General features: G+C 35.0%; 1 protein-coding gene across 1 annotated transcript in view; it reads right to left on the reverse strand.

Moving 5' to 3' along the window:
- KIFAP3 (kinesin associated protein 3) overlaps window positions 1-26241 on the reverse strand; it is a 188882-nt gene that overhangs the window by 46933 nt on the left and 115708 nt on the right. Inside the window, exons 14-17 of the mRNA XM_044675890.1 lie at window positions 18014-18179; window positions 17357-17482; window positions 11294-11392; window positions 7092-7177 (exon numbers count right to left, since the gene is read on the reverse strand). Of these exons, the coding sequence (XP_044531825.1) occupies window positions 7092-7177; window positions 11294-11392; window positions 17357-17482; window positions 18014-18179 (477 nt within the window). The remainder of the gene's footprint in view (window positions 1-7091; window positions 7178-11293; window positions 11393-17356; window positions 17483-18013; window positions 18180-26241) is intronic.

A 26241-nucleotide genomic window follows, 5' to 3' on the forward strand; every position in this document is an offset into this window, starting at 1 on the left:
CCAGACCATAAAAGTATCTCCTGGAACATGCACTGAGTAGGTTACCCTGTTCAATGCCAATGCAATATCATATCAATTCAGACTACTAAGGAAACAAATAACAACCACATGTGGCTAAGCAAAAAATTTTGATGGTTTTTACCCTTAATTGTAGTCTTTTGTCTTTTTAATATCTATTTGTTGTAGTCTGGAAAGGAGCAATCACTAAAATAATAAAATAATTAAACACTGGGACATAATGAAATGATGAATCAATAAAAGTAAGTAAACACAGAAGGGATCTGGATTCATTCTTGTGTGTATGTATGTGTGTAGGGCAAGGGCAAACAAGAAAGTTAATTATATTTCTTGTTCTTTTGGTGTGGAAACAACTTTGGAACCTCAAGAAGTAGTTGAAGTATTGACTGATAAGGAATCTCTAAAATCTGGGGTTCTCTCTGTATATATGGGGGAAACCAATTAATATATACGTGTATAAACACACATACACACACAGAAAACATTAGAAAAAGATCTTAAAGTCTGATAGGTTCACATATTGAGTGAATTCTAAAAGGAGTTTCAAGCAACATGTAAATGTTCCAAAGAGATACTTTAATTTGTCCTGTAAAGCTTTGCCTTCTGTTCAAAGGGAATTGATAGTCCCAGAGGCTACATCTAAATGGCAAAAGATTGTCTCATTTTAAAAACAGAGCCAAAGTTGATTTATAGTAAAGATAACCAGTTATCGTGTATTAAACAGACTTTCATTTGCATGTATCAAATATATTTTGCATGTAGTTGTTTTAGAATGAAGTCGGACAATATGTTTCCAAATAATAAGCTATTTGATACAGGATCATGGCATTAATTTCAGATTATTACAGCAAGAATAGACAGGCTTTCAGCTTTTTAATAGCTGAAAGGGGTACCATCTGTCCATCATTTACCAAAGGAAAAATGAATGCATGATTCCATGAAGAAACTAAGTTTTCTTAGCCCTGCCCATCAATTACCATGTTTGTCCCTTAGAAAAGGAATATTTTATTTCTCTGAGTTACAAAGACCCTGTGGTCTTATTACCAAACCATCATATACAACTGGACCTTTGGCTGTCCAGTGGGGCTCTATTTGTTAACTTCTATATAAAGCACTATACTGAGCTACAATCTTGGTCATGGTTCTTTCTTCCTAAAGCACTCTTGGACATTTAATTTTTAGTGTTTCCTCAGCAGCTCTGTTTCTGGAAGTCCAGCACATATCTTTGAAATTCAAAGTTCTGAAGGCCTCCCTAGTAATTTAAGATGGAGAATCATATAGTAATTTAGAGAATTTAAAGGAATCTCAAATCTATAACCAAACTAGAAATCAATAACCTGTCCAGTGACATATCCTGGTGAATTCCTTGGAGTGAAGATGGTTGTGCAGGAAAGAAAAGGGTCATGGGGAGAGAAACTTCATATTTCAACAAATGATTAGGTTAGATTATATCTCCTCTCCTTTCCCCCCTTTTTCAATTGTTCTGAAGGACTTGGAAAGGAGATGGTGGGGTCCAACTGACCTGCCACTCCCAGAGGAAACTAAATGATTGGGTATGTTTTGGTTTCTAGGGAGTCTCACTCAGTCAGGTGAAAACTTGGTGACAAGGCTACAGAGACTGATCAGCAAATCATGTAATCTACCATGGTACATACTATACTAAAGCAAGACATCTGTTTCAATTCATCAATTGCAAGCTTAAGCCAAAGTATATTAAACAACTCATCACTAGTATAACATTTCCATAATTTCTGTGACAAATGCTACAGAAGGCTTGTAAAGCATCTAATTCTTCTTGATATTATTACAATCATATTTTGTCTGCTGAGTAAAAAGTTAACTCTAAAAATAAAGACCAAAACACTTCTCTCCAAATATGCAGTTTAAGACTTTTTAATTTACAAAAACTAGTTATGGTGAAAATGTAGAAAATAAGAGAATCTTTTAAAAATCATGTATTTTTATAAACATTTGTTATCTCTTCTTCCCATTGTTCTCCAAAGTGACTAACTGGGAGGCAGGGTGGGACCACCTCATAATGAATATGCAGAGACAAGCAAAACAAACTCTCACATTGGCCACAGCCCAAAATGCATGTCTCATTCTGGATTTCAAATCCTTTACCTCTCAAAAGGGGGTAGGCATGATTCATTTTCAGTTCAACTTCTAAAATCTTTCAAAGATGTTTTTTTCTCTCAAGATGATGTGTATAAATTGTCTTATTTTTAATAACTTCACTTTGCAACATAAGTTCATAGATATTTAACCTAGTTTCCTCTGAAACCTATTTATCATTTCCTATGGTACAATATATTACAACTTAGGAAATAAAGTATTTTAGATATGTGTAGGGTGGGACAGTCACCAGGGTAGTTCAGTTACTCCTTTTTACCTTCACTCCTACCACTGACTCACTGCCCAGTTGGGGTTCCTGGTATAATTAGTTTAAACATCCCTTATCTACTCAGGGAAGCAGTTTCAAAGAATCTGTAATTCTCTTTATCACTTTCCTTAGCTTAGAGTCTCTAGCCAAAGATAATGAGTGTCCTGTTAATCCCAGAATTGATCCAACCATTCTGGATGGCAATTTGGAACTATGCCCAAAGAGTGCTAAAAGATTGCCTGCCCTTTAATTCAGCCATACTTTGGGTTTATAACCCAAAGAGATCATAAGGAAAAAGATGTGTACAAAAATATTTATAGCCGCGCCCTTTGTGGTGGCAAAAAACTGGAAAACGAGGGTATGCCCTTCAGTTGGGGAATCACTCAACAAATTGTGGTATCTGTTGGTGAAGAAATACTATTGTGCTCAAAGGAATAATGAAATGGAGGAATTCTATGTTGAGTGAAAGGAGCAGAGCCAGAAGAACATTATACACAGAGATGGATACACTGTGGTAAAATAGAATGTAATGGACTTCTGTACTAGCAGCAATGCAATGACCCAGGACAATTCCTACCCACATTCAGAGGAAGAACTATAGGAGTAGAAATCCAGAAGAAAGAACTGCCTGATCACATGGGTGAATGGGGATATAATTAGGGATATTGACTCAAAACGAGCACTCTGGTGCAAATATCAATAATATGGAAAGAGGTCTTGACCACTGACACATGTAAAACCCAGTGGAATTGTGCATTAGCTATGGGAGGGGGTGGGAGGAGGGGAGGGATAGAACATGAATCCTGTAACCATGGAAAAATGCTCTAAATTAATTAAATAAAAGCTAACATTAAAGAAAAATAAATAAAAAAACACCTCAGTCAGATCTATCTCTGTGTCTTCTGTGGGATGCTCCTTCTCAGTTGTTTTCTCCCAAATTCATTTCCAATAAGTATGCCCACATGAGCAAAGGTTATTTCTGTGGTTAATGTTATTTATAAGGATGAAATAAATATCTAAAATATTTATCAGACTTTTCCCAGGATCAGAAAATTTCAAGCTTTTGTGAGAGACACCAAGGGGAAAAGGAAATATAAGACTGTAGTTGGGGAAATTTTACCATCACTGCATTTATTCTGACATTGTTCTTATGTCTGATTATCTCAAGCAGCCTTACACCCAGAATCCTGGCCACCAAACGAAAACTCATCCTAATACAAGTTAGGTTTGGAGTAGAAAAACAGAAATAGTTGACATTTTAAAGTCCTCTGTTGATTATCGCTAATTTATCATGTATGTATCTTGTCTTTATGTAGTTGTTTGCATACTGTCTCCTCTATTAGATTATTTTTTTGTCTTTTCTTTTTATCTCTAGTTATTAATACAATTCCTAGCACATAGTAAGTATATAATAAATGTTTGATGAGTAACTGCTGGCTTGGTTGCCCTCTGCCTATGTTCCGGCGATCAGTCCCTTAGTTCATCCCAGATTCCCTCTCTTCAATTTTGTGTTACCTTATACTTGGTTCCTTAAAACTTTTTTTTCCTGGACTTAGTGTACTGATTTTTAAAGGTTACCCTGAGGTTTGACCCATCACTCTTACTCTATCATAATGTTTCTTTTTTGGTATTAATTCATACCACATAAAAGGATTTTTTGGCCTGTCCCATCTTTTATCATTATATTAACACCTTGTAATCAAGCCCTTTTTATGATCAGAATATAGATGTTCCAGGACCACTCTTAAATATGGAAAGGTCCTCAAGGGATAATTTCCTTTAATGAGGTGCTTCTATATAAGACTATACCTAAATAATTCACACATTATTGCTATTTATAATTTCTAATCTTAATTCAGTTATAGATACTGTTACTTTGGTTTTACCTGGTCTAGTACTTGTGCTAATCTTGGTTCAAGAGATATCTATTTAGGTGAACACTTTTTTTTTTTTTTTTAAACCCTTACACCTTCCATCTTGGAGTCAATACTGTGTATTGGCTCCAAGGCAGAAGAGTGGTAAGGGTAGGCAATGGGGGGGTCAAGTGACTTGCCCAGGGTCACACAGCTGGGAAGTGTCTGAGGCCAGATTTGAATCTAGGACCTCCCATCTCTAAGCCTGGCTCTCAATCCACTGAGCTACCCAGCTGCCCCCCTAGTGAACACTTTTTGTGTATGAATATATGCAGTAAAGATAGCTTATCAGCACCCTTAACTATATACCTGGCCCTAATGTCTTAAGTTCTAGTGTTAACCCTAGAACAAGAGTTATCTCTAAGCCCCAAACACAACTGAGATATGGTTGCTGCTATACTGTCTTGCTGACAGCATTCCATAAAGGCATTTCATGAATGATTAACTCATTTAAAAATGGCATTAAAAAAAAGTAGTACCTTACACATAGTAGGTGCTTAATAAATGTTTGAGGAATTACTCTCCCCATACCTGCTTTGCTTATTCCTCTAATTTAAAAAATTTATTTATTTAATTAACTTAGAATATTTTTCCATGGTTACATGATTCATGCTCTTTCCCTCCCATCTTCCAACCTCCCTCCTACAGCCAACTAGCAATTCCACTGGGTTTTACATGTGTCATTCCTCTAAGTCTTTTTTTTTTTTTTTTTAAACCTTACCTTCCATCTTGGAGTCAATACTGTGTATTGGCTCCAAGGCAGAAAAGTGGTAAGGGTAGGCAATGGGAGTCAAGTGACTTGCCCAGGGTCACACAGCTGTGAAGTGCCTGAAGCCAGATTTGAACCTAGGACTTCCGGTCTCTAGGCCTGGCTCTCAATACACTGACCTACCCAGCTGCCCCCTCCTCTAAGTCTTAATGTCAGTTGAGGGATAGCTTTAGGTTTCCAGGGTTAGGTAACAGGTTGGATCCAGCCTTACCAAGCCAGATTCAGAAGATGTTCACTGTAATACAGGTATTTCTGCATAACAGCATAGGCAGGCAGCTTTCTTATCATCTGTCTTTATATATTTTTCACTTGATTAACTCTTTGCAAAAGATATCAATTTTTGATATAAACTATGCACTAGATAGTTTGGCTAAAGTAGGAAAGAAAACAATTGTTCCTCTAAGATGTTATCTTTTCCTTTTGGAAGGAGACCCACACTTGGGACCCTTTCTTCCTCCTCCTTTTTTCCCCCCTCTACCATCCAGAACTCCCTGGGGGAAGGGTCATGATCCCAGGTTCTTCCTCTCACAACCCTGAGTCCATGCAGGTACTAAAAAAAAGTTTGGCAAGCGCTACAAGATAGTCTTCTTCAATCTTTTCCCCAATGTTTCTTTCTCCTTCCTCTTTCTTGGCTACATAATCTAAGCTATGAACAATTATTTGAAAATATTTCAAATCATTAATTAGAGAACTACAAATAAAAAATTTTTGAGTTTTCATCTCACATCTCTCAGTTTGGCAAAAGATAACAAAAAAGAAAATTGACAAATACTGAGGAGGTTGTGGGAAAATAAGCACAATATACAGCAATCTAGAAGGAATCTAAAAAAAAGTTGTTAAATTGTACATGTCCTTTGATCCAGATAGATTACTAATAGGCCTATACCCTAATGTGATCAAAGAAAGAGAAAAAAGATCTTCATAAAAATATTCATAGCAGCTCTTTTAGTAGTAGGCAAAAACTGAAAAGGTGGGGTACCTACTTTTTAGGGAATGAATAAGCAAATTATGGTACATGAATGTAATGAAGTATTTTTGAGCCACAAAAAATTATGAAATAGATAGTTTCATGGGAAAACAGAAGAACTCTATGAACTGATGCAGAATGAAGTCACCACAACTAGATGATTAATTTATACAATGGCAACATTATGGAGAAAAACAATTTTCAAAGATTTTAGGATTCTGGTCAACACAATGACAAATTGTAAGTCCAGAAGATAACATGTCACTCTCTACCCACCTTTTGCCAAAGATGAGACAGATTTGAAATCCAGAATGAATCATGAATTTTTGTCCAAGTCCAATATTGGATTTATTTTGTTAGACTATGCATATTTTTATCAGATTTTTGTTTTTGTTTTTCAATTAGAGGTGCGATTGTGAGAGGAAAAGATAATAAAGACTTCTAAAATCAATAAATCAATAATTTAAAAATAAATAACATATTAAATAAGAATAATTTCTCAAAAAACATGAAGGTGGCACTGAGAAAAAAGGTTAATTTACAATCTATGTAATAGATCCCCCCCAACAAGAATTGAAACCCACTTCCAATGAATGGAAGATTGGTTGACTCAGGGTTTTCAGTATTCTTTGTAACTAAACTATATGATCTATGGAGCTGATTACATATATAAAGCAAAGATAATAAATAAAAAAGTAATTAAACAATCACACAAGCATATCCTAAAATATTTAATGCTTATAAATATTTCAATTAAAGAAACCTATATCTGAACATACACTTGATTGAGAATAAAGCCTCCAGTGTTTAAAATAAAAATTTAAACAGAATATTCAATACAACTCAAAATGCAAACTTATGTTTGCTCTGAACATACTGAATGAGCTAAATATGGCTTTTAGCTTGTAAGTAAAAAAATTTTGCTTCATCAAAGTGACATTTAAAAATAAACAGAATACAAAAGGGTATATCATACTGTATTTCAAAATGTGACACAAAAGAGTACCTTCTGAATGGAAGGCGCAATTATAGAGTACTTACCGCTATGATATCTAAGGTATTATCACAGACTTTCCGGATCTCATTATTTTTGTCATGCATTAGATCAATAAGATAAGCTGGAGCCTCTGGACAAAAATGGTTAAAGATATAAAGTACATTTAAAGTTGATTTAGAATGTTCAGATCATTTTAAAAGATTTCATTCATCTAAACATAAATACTATAATTGAGAGTAAATTATAAATTTGAAATAATAACAAAGGATAAATAAATATTATTTCACATGCTGAAAATTATGGTAATACATACAAAAATATACTTATGAAAGGAATCCTTTTTTCTTCTGAAAGATAACATTACCAGAAATTATAATAGAGATCAGAATATTTTTTCTGAATTATTTTTGTTGTGGTAGAGCTTTCCTATACACACACATATTTAAAATAACTAAACACTACAACATATTTCATGGATGTCAAATATGATTGCATCTGTAACAGCACATGGAGGGTAACGAGATGGCTCAGTGAACTGAGGTGGATCAGGATCAGAGATGAGAGGTCCTGAATTCAAATCTGGTCTTAAGACACTTCCTAGCTGTGTGACCTTGGGAAAATCACTTAACCTGCTCTGGCTAGCCCTTACTACTTTTCTTTTGCTTTGGCACACAGGCTTGATTCTTAGATGGAAGGTAAGGGTTTTTTTAAAAAGTTCATGTGAAAATCTGATCTACAGTGCTATGCTTTAAACATCTATGCTTGGCTGTTGTCTCTTTATTTTAAGGTGTTGATTTAGAATGTTCTAGAAATTCAAAATCCACTCTCATATGCTTTCTAAAGCAAGTGTTCACTTCCCAAATCAAATGTTCTCTTTTGCATGTCTTGCTTTCCATAGGCAGCACTAAGGAGAACATTATATATATATATCCCAAAGATCTTTCAATTATTTAAACATCTTTCGCAGTACTTTCTAGATTCCTTCTGGCAATACCATTTATGCCATGTGTTCAGAAATGTTCAGAAGTTCAGAAGCTCTCCATTATCCTAAGTCTTGGGAGATTCTCTGTTATATCTTAGATATGCAGAATCACAATATTATAAAATAGGGAACACCAGTGGCTGCCTAATCCACCTCACAACTGAAGGAACCCCCCACTGCAACCCACCTAACTGGTGAATATCTAGGTTCTTCTTGAAGACCTCCAACAAGGGAGAACACACAACTTCTTAAGGCAACCCATTCTATTTCTCAACAGCTTTAAGTGCCAGGAAATTTTATCTTGACATCTTTCCTACACTGACCTCTATGAAACTTCCACTCATTGTTCCTGGTTTTACCTTTTGAGCCAGGAAGAATGTATCTAGTTCCTTCTCCATATGGCAGCCCTTCAAACACTTAAACATTGTTATCACAATCTTAACCCTAAATCTTTTCCGATCCTCATATATCAGAAGGTTAAGGCCCTTTCCCATCCTGGTTACTTTCTTTTGGTCATTCCGCATTTTACTAATGACTTCCTTAAACCTTGGCACCTGGACCTGAACACGATGTTCCAGATGTGGTCCAACAAGGGCAGAATGCAATGGAACTATCCCTTTCTGTTTTGGGGAAGCTATGCCTTCTCTTAATGCAGTCCAGTATGGCATTTTCTATTTTGGTTGTCATACCACACTGCTGACTTTTAGTGAATATTTAAAACCCCTAGAACTTTTTTGGAGTTGTCTAATCATGTCTCCTTCATTTCATACTTGTGAAGTTGTGGGTTTTTTTGTATTCAAGTGTAAGACTACATTTATCCCTATTGAATTTCATTTTATTATAGTTAGCCCAATGGTCTGTCATTCAGTTTTGGTTATCACTCCTAGCTTTGTGTCATCTGAAAATTTGATCAGCATCTCATTTATGCCTTTATCCAAGTTACTGAAAAAAATTTTAATCTGTACAGACCCCTGACACGCTCCACTGGAAACTCTCTCAAGACTCTGCTGAGGCTGAACCATTAATAACTACAGAGTCCAGCTATTCCAATTGCATTTAACTATACTGTCAAGTCTTCATCTCTCCATCTTCTCTATGAGAACAGAATGAGATAATTTATAAAATACTTTATTAAAATCTAGATGAACTGTATCTCTAGCATTTCCTTCTTCTATTACATTAGTAATACTTTCAAAAAAGAGAAATAAAGTTAATCTGACATGATCTATTCTTGACAATGTTATTCTTGTTTAAAAAGTTTATTTATTTAATGATCCAGTGCTAGAATTTTCTCAGGTAGTTACTGTACAAAGTGTGTGTCTATACATACTCTTACCTTGGAATATCCTTTGCAGATTCTGTTCTTGTTTGGTTTATAAAAATCTAAAATGACCTGGCTACAACCTGTCTTTCTGGCCTCATTATTATCTTTCCACACCCTGATCCATTCAAAATGGCCTCTGTTCTTCAAAAATGACATTCAGTTCCCATCTCTGTGCCTTTGCACTGTCCATGCACCATGCTAGGATGCAATCCTCTTTCCCTTACCTCCAATTCCTCAAAAGAGCCTCATTATTCCATTAAGACTGGGCATGCAACGTCTTTTGCAAGAACCTTTTCCTGATCCTTATACTGTTTAGAATTCTCTCCTTGCTTCCCCCAAATACCTTTTAACTGTTTGGTATAATTATTTTCATTAACTTTATAGTCATACTATACATCTGTATATTGTATGTGCAGGTATACATGTATGTGTATATATAGAAATATATTTAAATAACCCTTACTATCTTAGAAGCTATACGAGAATCCCTTCCAAGGTAGAAGAACAGTAAGGGTTAGGCAATTGGAGTAAAGTGACTTGCCCAGGGTCACACAGCTGGGAAATCTCTGTGGCCAGATTTGAAGCCAGGTCCTCCCAACAGTACACCTGGCCCTGTCCACTGAGCCACCTTGCTGCCCTTATATTTTTAGATGTATTTGTCTTCTTCCATTAGAATATAAGCTTCTTGTGAATAAGTACCATATCATTCTTTGTACTTGTATATCCAAGTCCATACCACTTAATAAATGCTTGTTGACTGACTCATTGATTCCTTAGGTACTCTTCTCATAGAGTTCTTCTAAAAATTCTCTATGTTCTTCGTAGGTCTTTGGATTTCAAGATTCCCTTAATTTCTACAGAGTGTCTTTGTGAAACTCAGGCAGGTAACTAGCAAGGTATAAAGAGAGTTGGATCCAGAATTAGGAAGACCTTTGTTCAAATCTTGCCTAGCTGTGTAACACTGGGCAAATCACTTATCCTCTCTCTGTCTGACGTTCCTCATTTGCAAGTGAGATTAATAATAGCATTTACCTCCCAGACTATTGTGAGATCAAATGAGATAATATTTGTAAAATTTTTTGTAAAATTTTTGTAAAACTATAAATAATATAGTTTTTTTAGCATCATGTTGATGATAATGAGGGATGCTGTTATGGTCAGGTGAAGGAAGAGAGGGCAGTCACTAAGAGAGAAAATTTTGTTACTAGGAGCAATGGAAGAGAAAAGCTTAAATTGATGAATTCTAAAGCACAGGTCTGAATATGTCATTTCCCTGTTCCAGAAGCTCCAAGGCATCTCTCTTGCCTCTAGGACAAAACATAAATTCCTCCCTTTGGTTTTTCTAGCCTACCTTTAATTTGTATGTAGCATGTTAGAGAAGGGCATTTTGAAAATGGTTTTAATTTTTGTACAACTATTGTCTTAAAAAATACAAACTAGAACTTTGTAAGAGACTTAAATTTTTTTTAATGATTTGCCATAGTAGTATTCTCTTATTGGGCTGCTATATTATGCTACCTTTTTTAGTGGAATTGTGATTTGTTAATAAAGAGAATGCCTAGGATGTTAATAAAGAATGCCTAGGTTGAAAATCTGAGTGAGTAAAATCCTAACTTTTCAAACTCAATGTGCCTTATTTCCCACACATTCAACATTGAGACAACTTTGCTTTTTCACATGCAGCACTATCTCCCTTCTCCCTACATTTGCATCAGCTGTGCCTTTACATCTAGAATATACTATCTTCTCATTTCCACCAATGAGGATTTCTGTCTTTATCCCAAGTTTCTAGGCATACTGCCTTGAATATCATAGCTGCTTAATAAATATTTGAGTCAAAGTTCTACATTAATAGTTGTATATTTGTAAAAAAGATAACACACATATTTATAAGAAAAAAGTTGACTATTTTCAAAATACTTTAAACAGGAAAAGGATACGTGTTTCCTTGATAATGACATCTCTAGTAGCTTGGTGGAAAACCATTTGGTAAAAGACATAGATTATCTGACACACAAACTCATCATCTTCTTGTTGAGCTGAAAAAAAAAGTTAAAAAGGGGTTTCTTTAAGTCAGAGAGATCTATGTTTAAGTCCATTAACAGCAATATTGTAGGGAGAGGTTTGAGAATGACAGACTGGAAGGGAAGAGAAAAAAGAATCAATTGGTTTAATAGAATTTAGTTATTTAGTAACATTTCATTTACTTCTATCAGGTATTTAATTTACATTCTACTTGCATGATTATGATAGCTTAGGAGTATAGTTGCCATATTTTGATCTTTTGTAAAGTTTGGTTGTAGTTAAAAATTTCTTTTGAAGTCTTAAGGTTGAGGATTTAGAGTAAAGGAAATATTATGTGATCTGATGTTAATAATAGATTCAATAAGACATCTTATTTGAAAAGATAAAATTACATAAGATTTGAGTTATTAAAGAGTGTAGTGGAATTTGGAGAACATTAATATTACTTCTCGTGGATTTTTACTATCTCTTCCCATCATCTGAAGAATTTCCTGTGAAGCAACCTTGACTAATCTCTTGACAACTCTATGTCAATCCCTCTAGTGAAAGGGAACTTGATACCATACATAGTTACCAGCTTTAATTGTTAGGAAGTTTTTCCTTATATTGAACTGACCTCTGTCATTCTGTGATTTACACCAATTAGAGTATCAGATCTTTATTTCTAATACAATATGACAATACATTCAATAATACCATTACCTGTTCTTCCCTCTCCATTACATGAATTATTCAGAGTATTCTATTTCTGGAAAAGAACTGATTCTTATTTTTCTGTGATAATGTTTCTGTATTATATTGCTTATATATGTAAAAGCATGTCTCTTAAAATTAACAAGTTATTAGGAAAAATGAGATTACAAAAATTCCACATTATAACATAGAAACAATTTCAAATGGCATAAAACTATTAAAGGTATTTACTGGCTTAGCAAATTGGGATATTTTAATTTTAGCTTACTTAAACCTAATGGCATAAGAGTGATTATAGAAGGTTTCTGTCAGTCCAATGAACCAATCAATACTTTTCATATTGTGAAAAGAATAATTTTATTGTAAAAGTGCTGAGAAAAACAGTTCATTTATCACCTTGTTCTGAGGTGCTTGTGGTTAAGATTGGTTTACTAATGAGGGTTGGACTTCTCTTACCATTTCAGTCAAGGAAAAATCCTAGGGAAATAAATAGATGAACATATTAAAGGACATTGTGAGGCCACTCACACTCAAAAATACTCTCTTTTCCAAATTAGAGGTATAATAACAACCCTCTAAAACCATATAGTATGAAATTATCACCAGGAATCACTTACTCACTTATGAAAGACATTAGAAGTGGGGAATTTTGGGGAGGTGGAACATTGTTATTATAAAATCACTTTTATTTCCTGAGATGGGAAGAAGAGCCTTGAGAATTCCACTATCTTCTCCTCATCAGCAAATTTGCACAGATGAATTTATCAGATTAGCTAATTACCAAACTGAAATCACAAAAAGTCTGTTCCCAAAGGGTTGAGATTAGATAAGGGGTAGGTGAGATTATAAATTAGGTATGGAAAGAAACAGAATTTGATAATGAGGCTCTGGCTACCCAGGTAAAAACATTAAGATCCTGGATAAAGGAGATCCAATCTTGAAGCTAGAGTATTTGAAGTGGCAAACAGGAGGTAAATTCACTTCCTAATTCTGTCTTGATTTTGCTGCAGGGTAACTTTTTCTCTGAGTAACACAACATGAAAATAAACTCATCCTAGAGTTTACATAATGTAGGATGATGAAACCAGCCAATCTAATTTCAGTAATTTAGTCTCTGTTTGTGTGTTTGTATTAAGAATAAAAATGAGTTTCAGCTGTCTTAATCAGTATTTATTAATCTTATGTGCTTAATTAATTAAACTAAGTGCTAGACACACAAAGACATAGTGAAAAGTCTCTCAAGGAGTTTATATTTGAATGTGAACGACAACATGTATGTATGTATGTATGTATTGTGATAATGAGATTAAATCTACCCTGCCCATTTTTAGATTTAATTACCAAAGGTGGAAACATCTCCACTTAGCTCACAAGTTCGGTGGTCTGTAACCCATGTGTATTAGAATGAGTGAAAAATCAGAATTTACTTACTGTCTTCTGGGCAGTCCTAAGAAAAACATCTGTTGTGACTGGACACGTAAACTAAGAGGAGGCCACAGGAAGTGATACAAAAGAGGCCCCTTTAAAAAGAGACCTCAGTGAGCTGGGCTCACTCTTCTTGTTCATTTCTGGGACCTGGAGGAATGCTGAACCTGGGACCCTGAGACCTTGGTGAGACTGCTCTTAAATCTCTCTCTTAGAATTACAAGTGGTGAGTGAAGAAGGCTGACTCCTTTAACCTCCCAGGAGGTACTAGCCTCTGGGAGGCTCCCTTGATTGGGAGAAGCCCTTGTGTTAAAACCCTTGTTGATTGACTTTTAGACTCTGACTGGGCCTCTGGAGCCCTGTCGGAGTAATGCCCAGACTTGAATACAAATTTCTTATTCTACCCTCTTCTCATCTCTCTATTTCCACTCTCTCCTATATTTTGTAAATAAATTTCCATAAAAGTCATTTTGACTTGAGGTTATTCTTAATTGGGGATTGATAATTATTCAATCCCCTGATGATCAACCTCTTAATATTCACCCAATAAAAACCCCTTTTCCCCTTTACATAATATATATACACACACACACACACACACGTGGGTTTATATATGTATATACACACATATACCTACACATACATGCAGAGAAAATGCACACAAAGTCTATATAAATACCCTTATAAAGGAAGACAGATCAAGGAAGACCTTTTGTAAATGGCCATGCTAGAGCCACATCTTAAAGGAAATTAGGAAGGAGAGGTAGAAATGTGGAATGGAGAGCATTCAAGGCCCTGAGACTGGAGACAGAGCATAATGTGCAATGACTGGATTGCAGAGTATGTAAAAAGCAGTGTTGTTTAAGAAGACTGGAAAGAGGGGAAGTTTTCCTTTGATCCCAGAGTTAACAGGGAACCAATGGAATTTACTGAGAAATGGTGACAGCAAAGCCTGTAACTATTCCATCTATCAAATAGAAGTGAATCTTAAAAGTCTGTTTGGGCTTTCAGATTACTATCAATATGTGGAATAATGACACAGTTTCTACTTTTTTATATCTTTTGTAATGCTAGCAGAGTGCTGGTCATATTAAATACCTGAAAACTAATGTGCCTCAAAAGTAATTGTTCAAACTTAATTGTAATACTCTGAAATATTTTAAGCATGGCAGCTGATGATAGAAAGATTATGTATTGGTTCTAAAGCAGTAAGGGCTAGGCAACTAAGAGTAAGTGACTTGCTCAGGGTCACACAGCTAGTAAGTGTCTGAGGCTAGTTTAGAACTCAGGACCTCCCCTCTGCAGGCCTGCCTCTCTACCCACTGAGCCACTTAGCTGACCTCAGAAAGTAAACTCTTAATTCTAACACTACATTTGAAAATTGGGAGAAAGGGAAAAAAGTAATAAGGATATGTTCACAGTATTCCACAACTTAATAAGAGAAAAGTATGCTCCTGGTCCTATGGCAGTTATAGATAAGCTTTTATTTCAGACATGGTAAACTAAAAAAGACTACAAGAATAAAGTCACTGAGTTCCCAAATAAAAAAAGACAATTATGACACACTTCCTTCTCTTCTGAGAAGCTTGAGCCCACTGTCATATTCACCAAGCTGCCACTGAAACATCCAGCAAAAAAGATCTTCATTTGTGGCTTTGGGAATAATTGTTTCTATAAGAAAGAATTAGATATTTCCAGAATCTTTTTCAAAATGAAGTTAGAGCTTAGTATTGGCAGACCTATGCTAAAAGCTACCTCTGAAGCCATAACTTATCAAAAGTAAATTTAAAGCAAAATATTAATGTTGACTCAAACATCATGGTAATTTACTCTCCTATGGTTTCTTCCATTAGATCTCGTTTCCTTCTTTAGGTAAGGAATTCAGTTAAATAATTTTCATTCTTCATGATGATGATCACTCATGAAAAGATATATCTTTACATTAACTAAATAAAAGACTAAGCAAGGAGACGTTAATTCAATTCAACAAATATTTATTGTTTAATGTGTGGAAGTTGTGCATTGGACACTGGAGACATAAAGAGTAAAAATGATAGCTGTCAACCTCTCAAAGCTCTTACAATATATGCTATAATGCATATTATTTATTTATCTGAATTAAAAATAGTATAGCAAAATACACACAAAGTACTAAAGGAAAATCTGAGGAGCTAGAGAGAATAACCAGCAAGAGAAGAGAAGTTTCATGGCAGAGGTAGGACAAGAACTGGTCCATAAAGGAATAAAAAGGATTTCAACAGGTGGTTATAAGAAGGCAGTGTATTTCAGGAATGGAGAATAGTCTATGCAAATGCATAGAGCAAGAAAGGACTGGGTCAGTGAACATACAGCTAATCTGTATGGAATATAATCTACACAAAGGGTAGGAATATGAAATAAGGATAGCAAGGCCTTAAGTGTCATGAAGGGCTTTACTTTCTATCTTATAAGGAAGTGGGAGCCACTGAAGGCTTTAAAAGATATAGTGGAGAAGGGAAGCAATTGGAATCAGAGAGACTAAAAGGCTCCAGGACATGAATCCAAGTGTTAATAGTTGAGTAGAGAGGAAGATAGATTCAAGAGATAATAATGAAGTATTAATTAGCAGGACTTGATACTTAATTTGGATGTGGGTGGTAAGGAAAAGGGAAGAATAAATGACTTGGGTTTCAATCTTGGTTGACCAGGTAAATGGTCAACATCAACTAGAATAAGGAAATTAGAAGGAATAGTTCAGAATGGTCAGCAGTAGTAAAATGATTTAGTGGGGGAAGATAAATATATAAAGTTTGGCAATGCTAGCTAGCATAGGGCATCCTGAAGAAGTTTGAGAAAAGGACCAGAACTTGGAGACATTGACCCTGAATATACAGATTTAGAAATAATTTGCTGAGATGATAATTTTGGGTAGTATAATGGGAGTGAATGAGAGAAATGGGAAAGATTATATGGGGAGAGAAGAGAGATGAAGTATCTTGGGGAATTCTACTCTTAAAGGTGAGGAGAAATATGATGAACTCATGAAAGACATTAAAGAGGAGCAGATGAGAAAGTAGGAAGAAAAACTAAAGAAAATAATATCAAAGAACTAAGGAGAGGAAAGAATATTTGGAATGAAGTGGTCAGTAGTGCCGAAGATTGCAGGAAGGTCAAAAGAGATGAGGACTGGGTAAATGTCATTGGATTAGCAATTACCTGGCTATAAATGAAGCTTCAGAGAGCAGAATTTTAACCCTAGTCCAGAAACTAGACTGAGAGAGGTTGCTGTGAGTTTTGAAGCAATGAAAGGACAAGTATATAACACTGAAAGGAGAAGAAAAAAACCCACTGTTTGAGATTGTGTATATATACACACACACACACACACACACACACACACACACACACATACATATATCTGTCTGTCTGTCTTTCTAGCACTAGAGCTGTTCAGCATGTTTGCTGGCAATGGAAGAGTTCCTAAACAGGGAAATATGACAAAGGAGATAATCAGTGGAATAAATTTCATTAGTGATGGAACGCAAGGGAATGAGTAGATAGTTAAGTGTTAACAAGGAAGAGTCATGTTATCCTCTTAGACTGCTTCTGTTGGAAAAAAAAAGATAGATGACTAGCTTTTGCTACAGCTTTGTCCAGCAACTATAAGAAGCATTTGCAATTCTATTTATTTTTCTTAATTTTAGAGTTCCAGAAATTTTTATCTTGCAACATAGTTACCAGGATGACAAGGTAAAATGTGTTTTAATGAATGTAACTTGTACATGAGAAAATTTCAACTAATTAATGTCTTAACTAATTATTTAACTTATACACTAAACAGTACGATGCATAGAAACAAAACAGAATGTTTCATAACCTACCATTCAGCAATTCAATGAGTGCTGGAATGATCCCTGATTTGGCTAGCAATGCAGCACAAGAATCATCCATAGATACAGTTCCAATCATTATGACCACTTCTAAAACAAGATCATCTTCTGCAGCACCTAGAGGAATAAAAGAATGGAAAATGATCATTAAAAAACCTTGTACTAAACCCTACTATAGTATCAGCTTAATCATATAAAGAAAAAACTTAAGGAGTATAAGTTAGCATCATGTTTTCTACCTTTCAGATTCTGCAAACTTCTAATTTTACTGTAGTATAACTGAAAAGGGAAGGGGAATGTTCTTGGGAATTGTTCTTGGGGACCTTCTTGGATAATATCAGGTAGACCTCTGATAAAGTAGACATGGAAAGAAGGGAAGAGTTTCAGGGGCAGCTGTTTAGTAGCAATGGAATGTAAATAGCATAGCTTGGAGGTAGTGAAAGGATGAAATTAAGAAAAGGCAAAAGGTAAGAAAACTAATAAAAACAACAAGTGCAGAAGAGGGTTCATGTTTTTTATGAGAGGAGGAAATTCTTGGTTTGCAAACCAATGGCCTAAAAAAATAGCACTGTAATAAATAGTTCCCTTAAAGACCTCTACATACAGCTGAAGGGAGTGAAATAATAAAATCAAACACCCAGGACAGACCTGGTTTAAGCTTATCTTTCAGGTATGGAGCCAATTTGTACTCTTTGAGAACCAGTTCCCAGTCTAAGTCAGGGATAGTAAGATTTGCTAGGGTCCCCAAACATTCTATCACAAATTCCTCTTCTTCATCATTAGAGATCTGGGCTGCAAGATCACCAACATAATCCTAAAAAAAAAACAAAGAAATGGGTACTTAGTAAAGTTACAGAAAAGAACAAAAATGTTGTTACTCTTCTCTGGTCTATTGTAGACTAATGATATTACTTAATATAAACTGGCTTATCTATATACATTTAAAGTGGCATGTTGAATGAGATATACATAAACAAATCCACCCTAAAGTCCTCACCCTCTTAGTATTTCTAATATCACTCCTGTATTTTACTTTTCAGCATAAGCATATTTTTATAATCCAATAAAATAAAAGCTTTGAATACAAAGAAATGATATTTATGCTTGCCTTATGGGTAGTTTTGTGTTATTAAATTATTGGATTTTAAATACATTGAACACAAAGACCATATATATGTAATAAACATATGCATGTGTAAATTTGTACAAATTATATTTTTATGTAAGTAGATTAAAAAAACACTTTACCTTTCATCTTCGAATCAATACTATATATTGCTTCCAAAGCAGAAGAGCAGTAAGGGCTTGTACATATAGGCCTTTTCTCCCTACCCTTCATATGCTTGAAGGTTGTGTGCCTAAAATATCACTGGGTCAAAGGGCATGTAAAGTTTAATGACTTTGGGGTGTAATGGGGGTTAAGTGACTTGCCCAGGGTCATATAGCTAGGAAGTGTGTGAGGCTAGATTTGAACCTAGGACCTCCCATCTCTAGGTCTGGTTCTCAATCCACTGAGTTATCCAGCTACCCTCAGATTTTCTTTTTTATTGTGAACTTACTTATTAACAAAGACACTTCAAAATTTGTGCAAAAACAGTAACCCTTTGTTAGATATAATTTTTTTTAAAAAAAGAAATATATACACTGTACACATACAAATATACAGAATAGTAGTAATATCACTCCATTTGCATCCTCTTCTGAATTTCTTTTCCCCTTTTCATTAAAAAGTCTTTCTTTTCCCCTAGCCTGTCAGTCATTTTTCAGTCATGTCTGATTCTTTGTGACTCCTATTTTGGTGGTTTCTTGGCAAAAATTCTGGGTTGGTTTGTAATTTCCTTCTCCAACTCATTTTACAGGTGAAGGAACTGAGGCAAGTGGGCTTAAATGGCTTACCCAGGATCACACAACTGATATCTGAGGCCAGATTTGAACTCAGAATCTTTGGCCTGGCACTCTATATCCACTATACCACCTAGTTGCCCTATCACTAACTCTTTCGGCCACAAGATCTTCATTGTAACAAATATGTATAGGCAAAAAATAAAATCAACTCATTAGCCATGTCTGAGAATGCAAATGCATTTTATACCTCCAGTCCATCATTTCTCTGCCAAGAGATGGGAGGTACATTTTATCACTGGTCTTTTGAAGTCATTATTGTTTGTGGTTTTGGTCAGAATTCTATGGTCTTTTAAAGTTAATTCCTCTCAAGGGATCATAAAATTCCATTATACTCATATATGACCCTTTGATCAGACATTCTTCCAATTAATTGATAACTATTTTATTTCCAGCTCTTTTGCAAAAACAAAAAATGGCATGATATTTTTGAACATGTAGGCCTTTACCCCCTACCCTTCATATGCTTGGAGGTGTGTGCCTAAAGTATCACTGGGTCAAAGGGCATGTAAAGTTTAATGATTTGGGGAGTATGATTGCAAATTATTTCCCAGAGCAGTCAAACCAAGTTGCTGTTTCCCCAACAATGCATTAGAATGATTGCTCTCCTATAACCCCTACAAATTTTTTTGGCATCTTTATCTATCTGATAAGTAAGAAGCAAAACCTCAGAGCTGTTTTAATTTTTATTTATTTTATTGATTTGGAGCATTTTTCTTTATAGTTATTAATAACATATTCCAAAAATGTTTAAATGTTTAAAACTGAATTCCATCCCTTCTTTCTCTGTAGGTGTATATGTAATTTTCAGTATAATCTACATTTTTATAATTTCTTCATTGCTTTCTTAAGCCTAGAAATCAATAAAACAATAAATCAATCACAGTAATATTTGCTGATTTCCAAGGTGTAAATGCTTCATGCTAAAAATTTAACAATTAAGCCAGTTTGAGCTGGCTCTAAGGTATATACTTCATATGCTATACTTTTTACATCTAACTGTCCATTTCATCTTTTATTATTGTCTCTACATTTTTTTACATTAAGAATTTTCCCCTTGTGAAAAATATCTTTCCTTTTTCTTTAGTATTTTTAATGTTTTAATGATTTTTATCTTACTCTAGTAAATTTCAATCATTTATCACTTTAGAATTCATTATGGTAGATGGTATGAATATTCATCTAAACTTAATTTCTGCCAGATTTCTTTCTAGATTTCCTGGTAATTTTTATGTTTTGCTGCTTTTCTCAGTTTTCTTTAAGTTCCATGTTGTGTTCATTAATTTTCTTTCTCTTTTGTTGATGAATATTGTTCAGAATTTTGCCTGACTGCTTTAGATGTATAACAAAATTTTGTGTTGTTTCATTATTGTATTTTTTAAAATAAAATTACCTATAATTTCTGTGATTTGTTCTTTGACCTATACATTCTTCAATATTTTATTATTTAGTCTTCATTAAGTCTGAATCTTTTAAATTGCTCTTATAACTTTTATGTTGTAGTCAATAAAGAATGTGTTTAATATCTCTGCTTTTTTGCATTTGCTTATTTTTGTTTTACCCTAATACAAACTAGGTAGGTTTTTTTAAAGGTGTCATGAACTAATAAATATTAACTCCTAACCTTCCAATTTTCATTCAATAGGGTCATAATCAGATTCTGGGGGGCTGAGAGTCTCACCTTGATTGACAGGTGAAGACAGTTGGAGACATTGGAATGTTCCTGGAGGCCATGAGGACAGGAGGAAAGGCAGTTGGCCAGAAAGGATATGATATAAATAACCTGGCAGCCCCCTGAGAGGGACCCCTTTTGTCTTTTGGGGACCCTTTTGGCTTTGACTTTTCCTTGGCTGAGCTTTGCCTAAACTCTTGCCTTGGACATTTGATCTTGAACATTGATTGACCTTGTGGGTCACACCGTGGATCCTCTGATTCTCTCTGAATCCCCTAGATATTTAGGCACCTAACCCATCTCTAGATATTTAGGTATCCCGGGCCTTGGGGGGATCTAGGAAGTGGGTAGGAGAAGAAGAAGAGGGTGGGTAAGGGTGGTATTTCCTGAAGGCTGTAGGACTGGCAAAACAACTAGCAGTAAGAAGCTGAGAGAAACCGTCATAAATATTTGCATCATCCAAACAGTTTGCTTACTCTGGTTTGGCTGTGGCCAGGCTGAGCCAAAGGAGGTAAAGAACAGGCCCAGCATTACTGAACAGCCTACAGTCCTCAGAGATTATTGTCATAGATTTAGTGATAAGGTCTCCTATTCCCAACCCTTTCCTGATCATTCCTTTCCCTTGTATACAACATAGATAAAAGTTATTAAGTACCTTCCTGGAATAGTTATTCTATCACCACTTCTGGGGAGGGAGAAACGCAGTCAGATGAACGTTATCCAAGGCTGATAGAGCCCAATACCAATAATCAATCAAAACCAGGTGGGACCTGAAAGGGTTACCCATCCATTGACCTTTAGGGATCCTGCCTGGGCACTGTTATAAAGAAGGGTAGTTATTATAACATCCAGCTGAGTGGCAGGACTAGAGTGTCCCTGTACCAGCCATTAGGGAACCAAACCAAAGCTTCCTCAGATTATATACAGATTAATAACAACTATAATAACTAGCCTTAGTAATATTAGTAGCAGTATAGAGATTATCTTCCTCTTTATTTTTATAACAATAGTTACTAGAGTTCTATCATAGCCAACTTTTCTAAAATTTTATTTAATTCTTTCATGTTTCTTGTTGAGTCAGCATATATTAGGCAAGTTAACCAAATACTACCACCTAGAACATCATCTTTTAAAAAAGGATCGTAATGGAGACAATTGAGGTCCCTGAACTCAATGGCCTTGGGAATATCAATGTCCTTCTGAATTTCTCTGCTTATCTTTTTATTTTGTAGATATTTTATTTCTATGTAACATGCCTTCTTAAAAAATTCACAAGCATTTATTTTCTCACCTTCCCACTCCCTTGACCACAGTGAAAATTTAACAAAAGAAGGGGGGAAAACCCTCATAACAATTTGCATTGTCCACATTTGGCTATGTTCCAAATTCATGTCTTACACTGCATTCTATTAGTCTGCACACAGTCTATCATCTTTCTGGTGGGGGTGGGTGGGGTTAGTATTGTGACTCAACTTTTGTTCTCTAGAATTATGGTTTATTGTGATATTGACAGTGTTCCATAGTCTTTAGAAATTGTTTTTCTTTATGATATTATCATAGCATAAATTGTTTTCTTAGGTTCTATTCACTTTTTCCTGCATCAGTCTCTCTCTCTCTCTCTCTATCTCTCTCTCTCTCTCTCTCTCTCTCTCTCTCTCTCTCTCTATATATATATATATATATATACACACACACACACATATATTCTCATTAAATTAACATTTTCTTCTATCTTATGGTGCAATAATATTCCACTTACACAGATTAAAGATGAAGAGCTTAAGTAGAATTTACTGTGTCATATCTTTTAATAGGGGACTGGTTGATATATTTAGGCCTTATAAGCTCGTGAAGAGTGCACTTGAGTGTTCAGAAGATACAATTTCCACATGGAAGAGGATAGAAAATATATATTGTTTCCAAGAGAGTTATGATGACAGATATTGGAAATCCTTGGAGCATGTTTAGTCATTCTGTAAGAAGTTTCAGTCTGTTAACCACATGGTGAAAAGCTATGGGTGCATTCAAAAGGTCTTAAGTCAGCCTTGGCCTTTTACTCTTGTTTTTGTTTCTTTTCTTTGGCTAACTTCTTCCTGGTTGATGATGACTAAGGGAGAGACAGTGCTATCCAAGGAGAGGACTTGAGTCTCCTCCCCATCGATCAGCATTTAAATCCATGAATATAGAACTCAGTTATTTGCCTGCCTTGGTATTTGCTCTTTCATTTTAGGTAAAGGAAGTTGGAAGCTATGACCCAGAGAGATAAAAAAGGTCAACAGCGTGAATCATTTAGTAAACTGAGAGTCGAGCTCATGTTTGGTTTTGTAGACAGCCTAGCATTGACACCCCAAGGAATGAGGTTCAACTTTTGAGACTCAGAGCAGTGTAAGATGAAAGTAGGACTCCTCCAAATGTAATAGCAGATCTGGTTATGAACTTGATGAGACCAATGCTTGGGAGCAGCTGCCTTAAGTCTGAACCCATTCTCCTCAGAAACTAAGGTGGCATAAGTGAAAGTATGCTCTCTGAGTTGTTGGAGAGAAAACGTTTGTACTTCAGCTCTAGCTGTATCTTCAAATTTAAATAATTTTTGTAAAAGCTAATAAATGTTAAGTAGATAAATGAAATTGGGGTACTGACTAACAATGGTAGGGGGAGTTGGGGAAAACTACACCAAAATGGGGGCTCTAGTCAATAGTAGCAGATAATTCTTCTACCCCCCCCCCCCAAACATTCAAGGGTAATCTTAGAACTTTGGGAGATGTAATCAGTTTCATTCTGGGAGAGTGGGACCAAAGGATGCTTGTTATATGAAGTATTTTTCTTATAAATGAATGATGCATATAATTGGATTTTTCCATCTAATCCATTTTGCCACCTTTTCCCATTTTATCAGGGGGAAAGATTGATAGGTAAGGTTCATCTCAAACACACTGAGTGTGACTATATACTGTATGGTAGGAATGTTTTTTCTTTCATCAGATCCTATTACAATGTTTTCTCTCTTTGTCAGTTAACCCACTCCTTTTACAAGGAAAAAAAGATGGCAAAGCAAGGTAGTTTAAGCATTAATAGTCTAGTCTGATCTTCTCTTTTTCCTTTTCTGTCCCAGCCAAACCTAAGTTGTTGGATTTTTTCACTTTATTTTTCTCTTTTTAATTCCCCTTTTATAATTCCTCTTCCTTAGATGAGGTATATTTTCTTTTTGACAATTTTTCCCTACTTCTACCCTTCCCTTTCTCTCTCTGCCTATTGCCCTATTGATTTTAATGAACTAAACTCTGTGTGTGCTTGTGGCACAGTATAGCATATATTTATGCATGTATATATATAGTGTGTGTATATATATAAAATATATACTTTCTCCTTTTCTCTGATCATATAAAGGAGATACTCATGAATTTCCTGCTCTGCCACTTTTATCTTTATGTCTAGATATTCTTTTAAATTATGAAAAATAATTAAGCATCTATATGTGTTCAAGCATTACACTATGTGCTCATACAAACACAGAAAAGTTCCTACCCCTCAAGAAATTTACATTCATTTTTTTTCTTTATTTTTAAACCCTTAACTTCTGTGTATTGGCTCATAGGTGGAAGAGTGGTAAGGGTGGGTAATGGGGGGTCAAGTGACTTGCCCAGGGACACAAAGCTGGGAAGTGTCTGAGGCTGGATTTGAACCTAGGACCTTCCATCTCTAGGCCTGACTCTCAATCCACTGAGTTACCCAGCTGCCCCCTACATTCATTTTTAAAGACATTAATATATTTTATTTTTATATTCTCTTCATTTCTTCCCAGAATCTTTGCTAGAAAACAATTCCTTAAAACAAAGAATTTTTTTTAAAAGGGGAAAATCAGTAAATATAATCAACACTTAAAAATAATATGATGTTATATACAGGCTTCCACACCCGTGGACTGTACCCTCTCTAACCACAAAGGAGTTGTGGGAGGTGTTTTTTCATATCTCTTCTTTGGGGACAAATTCTTTCTTTCTAATTTCATACTAAATTCAGACTGTTTTGAGGTTTTTGTTCTATTTATATCGCCATAGTCATTGTGTATATTGTTTTCTTGCTTACTTTGCTTACTTCATTTTACATTAATTTGAATATGGCTTTCTAGGATCTTCTATACTCATTATTAAGTTTATTGTTGGTTTTTTATAACTTGGGAATATTCCATTATATTTGTTTGTCTATTCTTTAACTGATGAGTATCTACATTGTTTTTAGTTATTTGCTACCACAAAAAGTGCTCTTATAAAATATTTGGACATATATGGACTTTTTCTTTCTTGTCAATAACCTTTAAGTCATTTTCATATACATAATCCCAAATTGAGACACTAGGATAATATTCTAATAAGAGAGATAACACTGAGCAGAATTTTGGCCAAGGAGAGGTCTCTCTGTTAAAGGGATGATGAAATGAGGGCATTGAGGAGAGGAGCAAGTTAACAATGGTAGGTTTGATTTGATCATGTTTCATGGTTAAAGAATTGGAGAATAGGGAAGGTACCTGGGAAAAATGAGGAAAAATTCATTCTTCATTTCTTCCCTAGTAAATTCTTCTTTTTCCACTTAAAAATAAAATTCTCAAATGAAAAACAAACAAAGAAAAAACCCACCTGGGCCCAAGTTTTTCTTTCTTTACTTACTCCTTGACTCCTGGAAGTCAATAGGATTTTTAATAGGCAATAGTTTCTTCCCTTCTCTACCCATCTCTCTCATTAGGATATAAGTATCTGATCACCATTTATCCCCTTCCAACTGCTCAAATATAGTTACTATTTTAGGTTTCTCTTGTCTCATATGTCTGTGTTTCAAAGATTTAGCCATCTCAGTGATTTATTTGTAAGTGGAGGTATTCAAGCAGAGGCTAATCTCTGCTAACAAATAAGGATAATAACCCTTCTCTGTCAGTAATGTTAGATTCATTTTCTGGGAAAAGGGTTGAACTGAATATTTTCTTAGGTCCTTTAATGTTTTAGGGTTCTATGTTTCTAAAATTCTAATTTTAAACAAGGATAAAATCGAGCTTAACTATCTTAAGAGACTATTTAAATTATTATAATTATTATAGGTCACAAATAATAAATGGGTAATTACACAAGAGAAATGATGTAAAGGATTATCTCAGAGAAATAACTTATAGGAGAAAAAAGATAGGCTAGTAAAAGGTAATTGATGCTCTTTGCATTAGTTCTATTATTATCCTTGCTATATCAAGTGAAAGCAAGTGAACCCAGGAAAGTTGGGTGGACTTACTAAGATATATTTACTGGAGAATTTGTAC

The sequence above is a fragment of the Gracilinanus agilis genome, chromosome 4 (assembly GCF_016433145.1).
Source record: "Gracilinanus agilis isolate LMUSP501 chromosome 4, AgileGrace, whole genome shotgun sequence".
NCBI lineage: Eukaryota > Metazoa > Chordata > Mammalia > Didelphimorphia > Didelphidae > Gracilinanus > Gracilinanus agilis.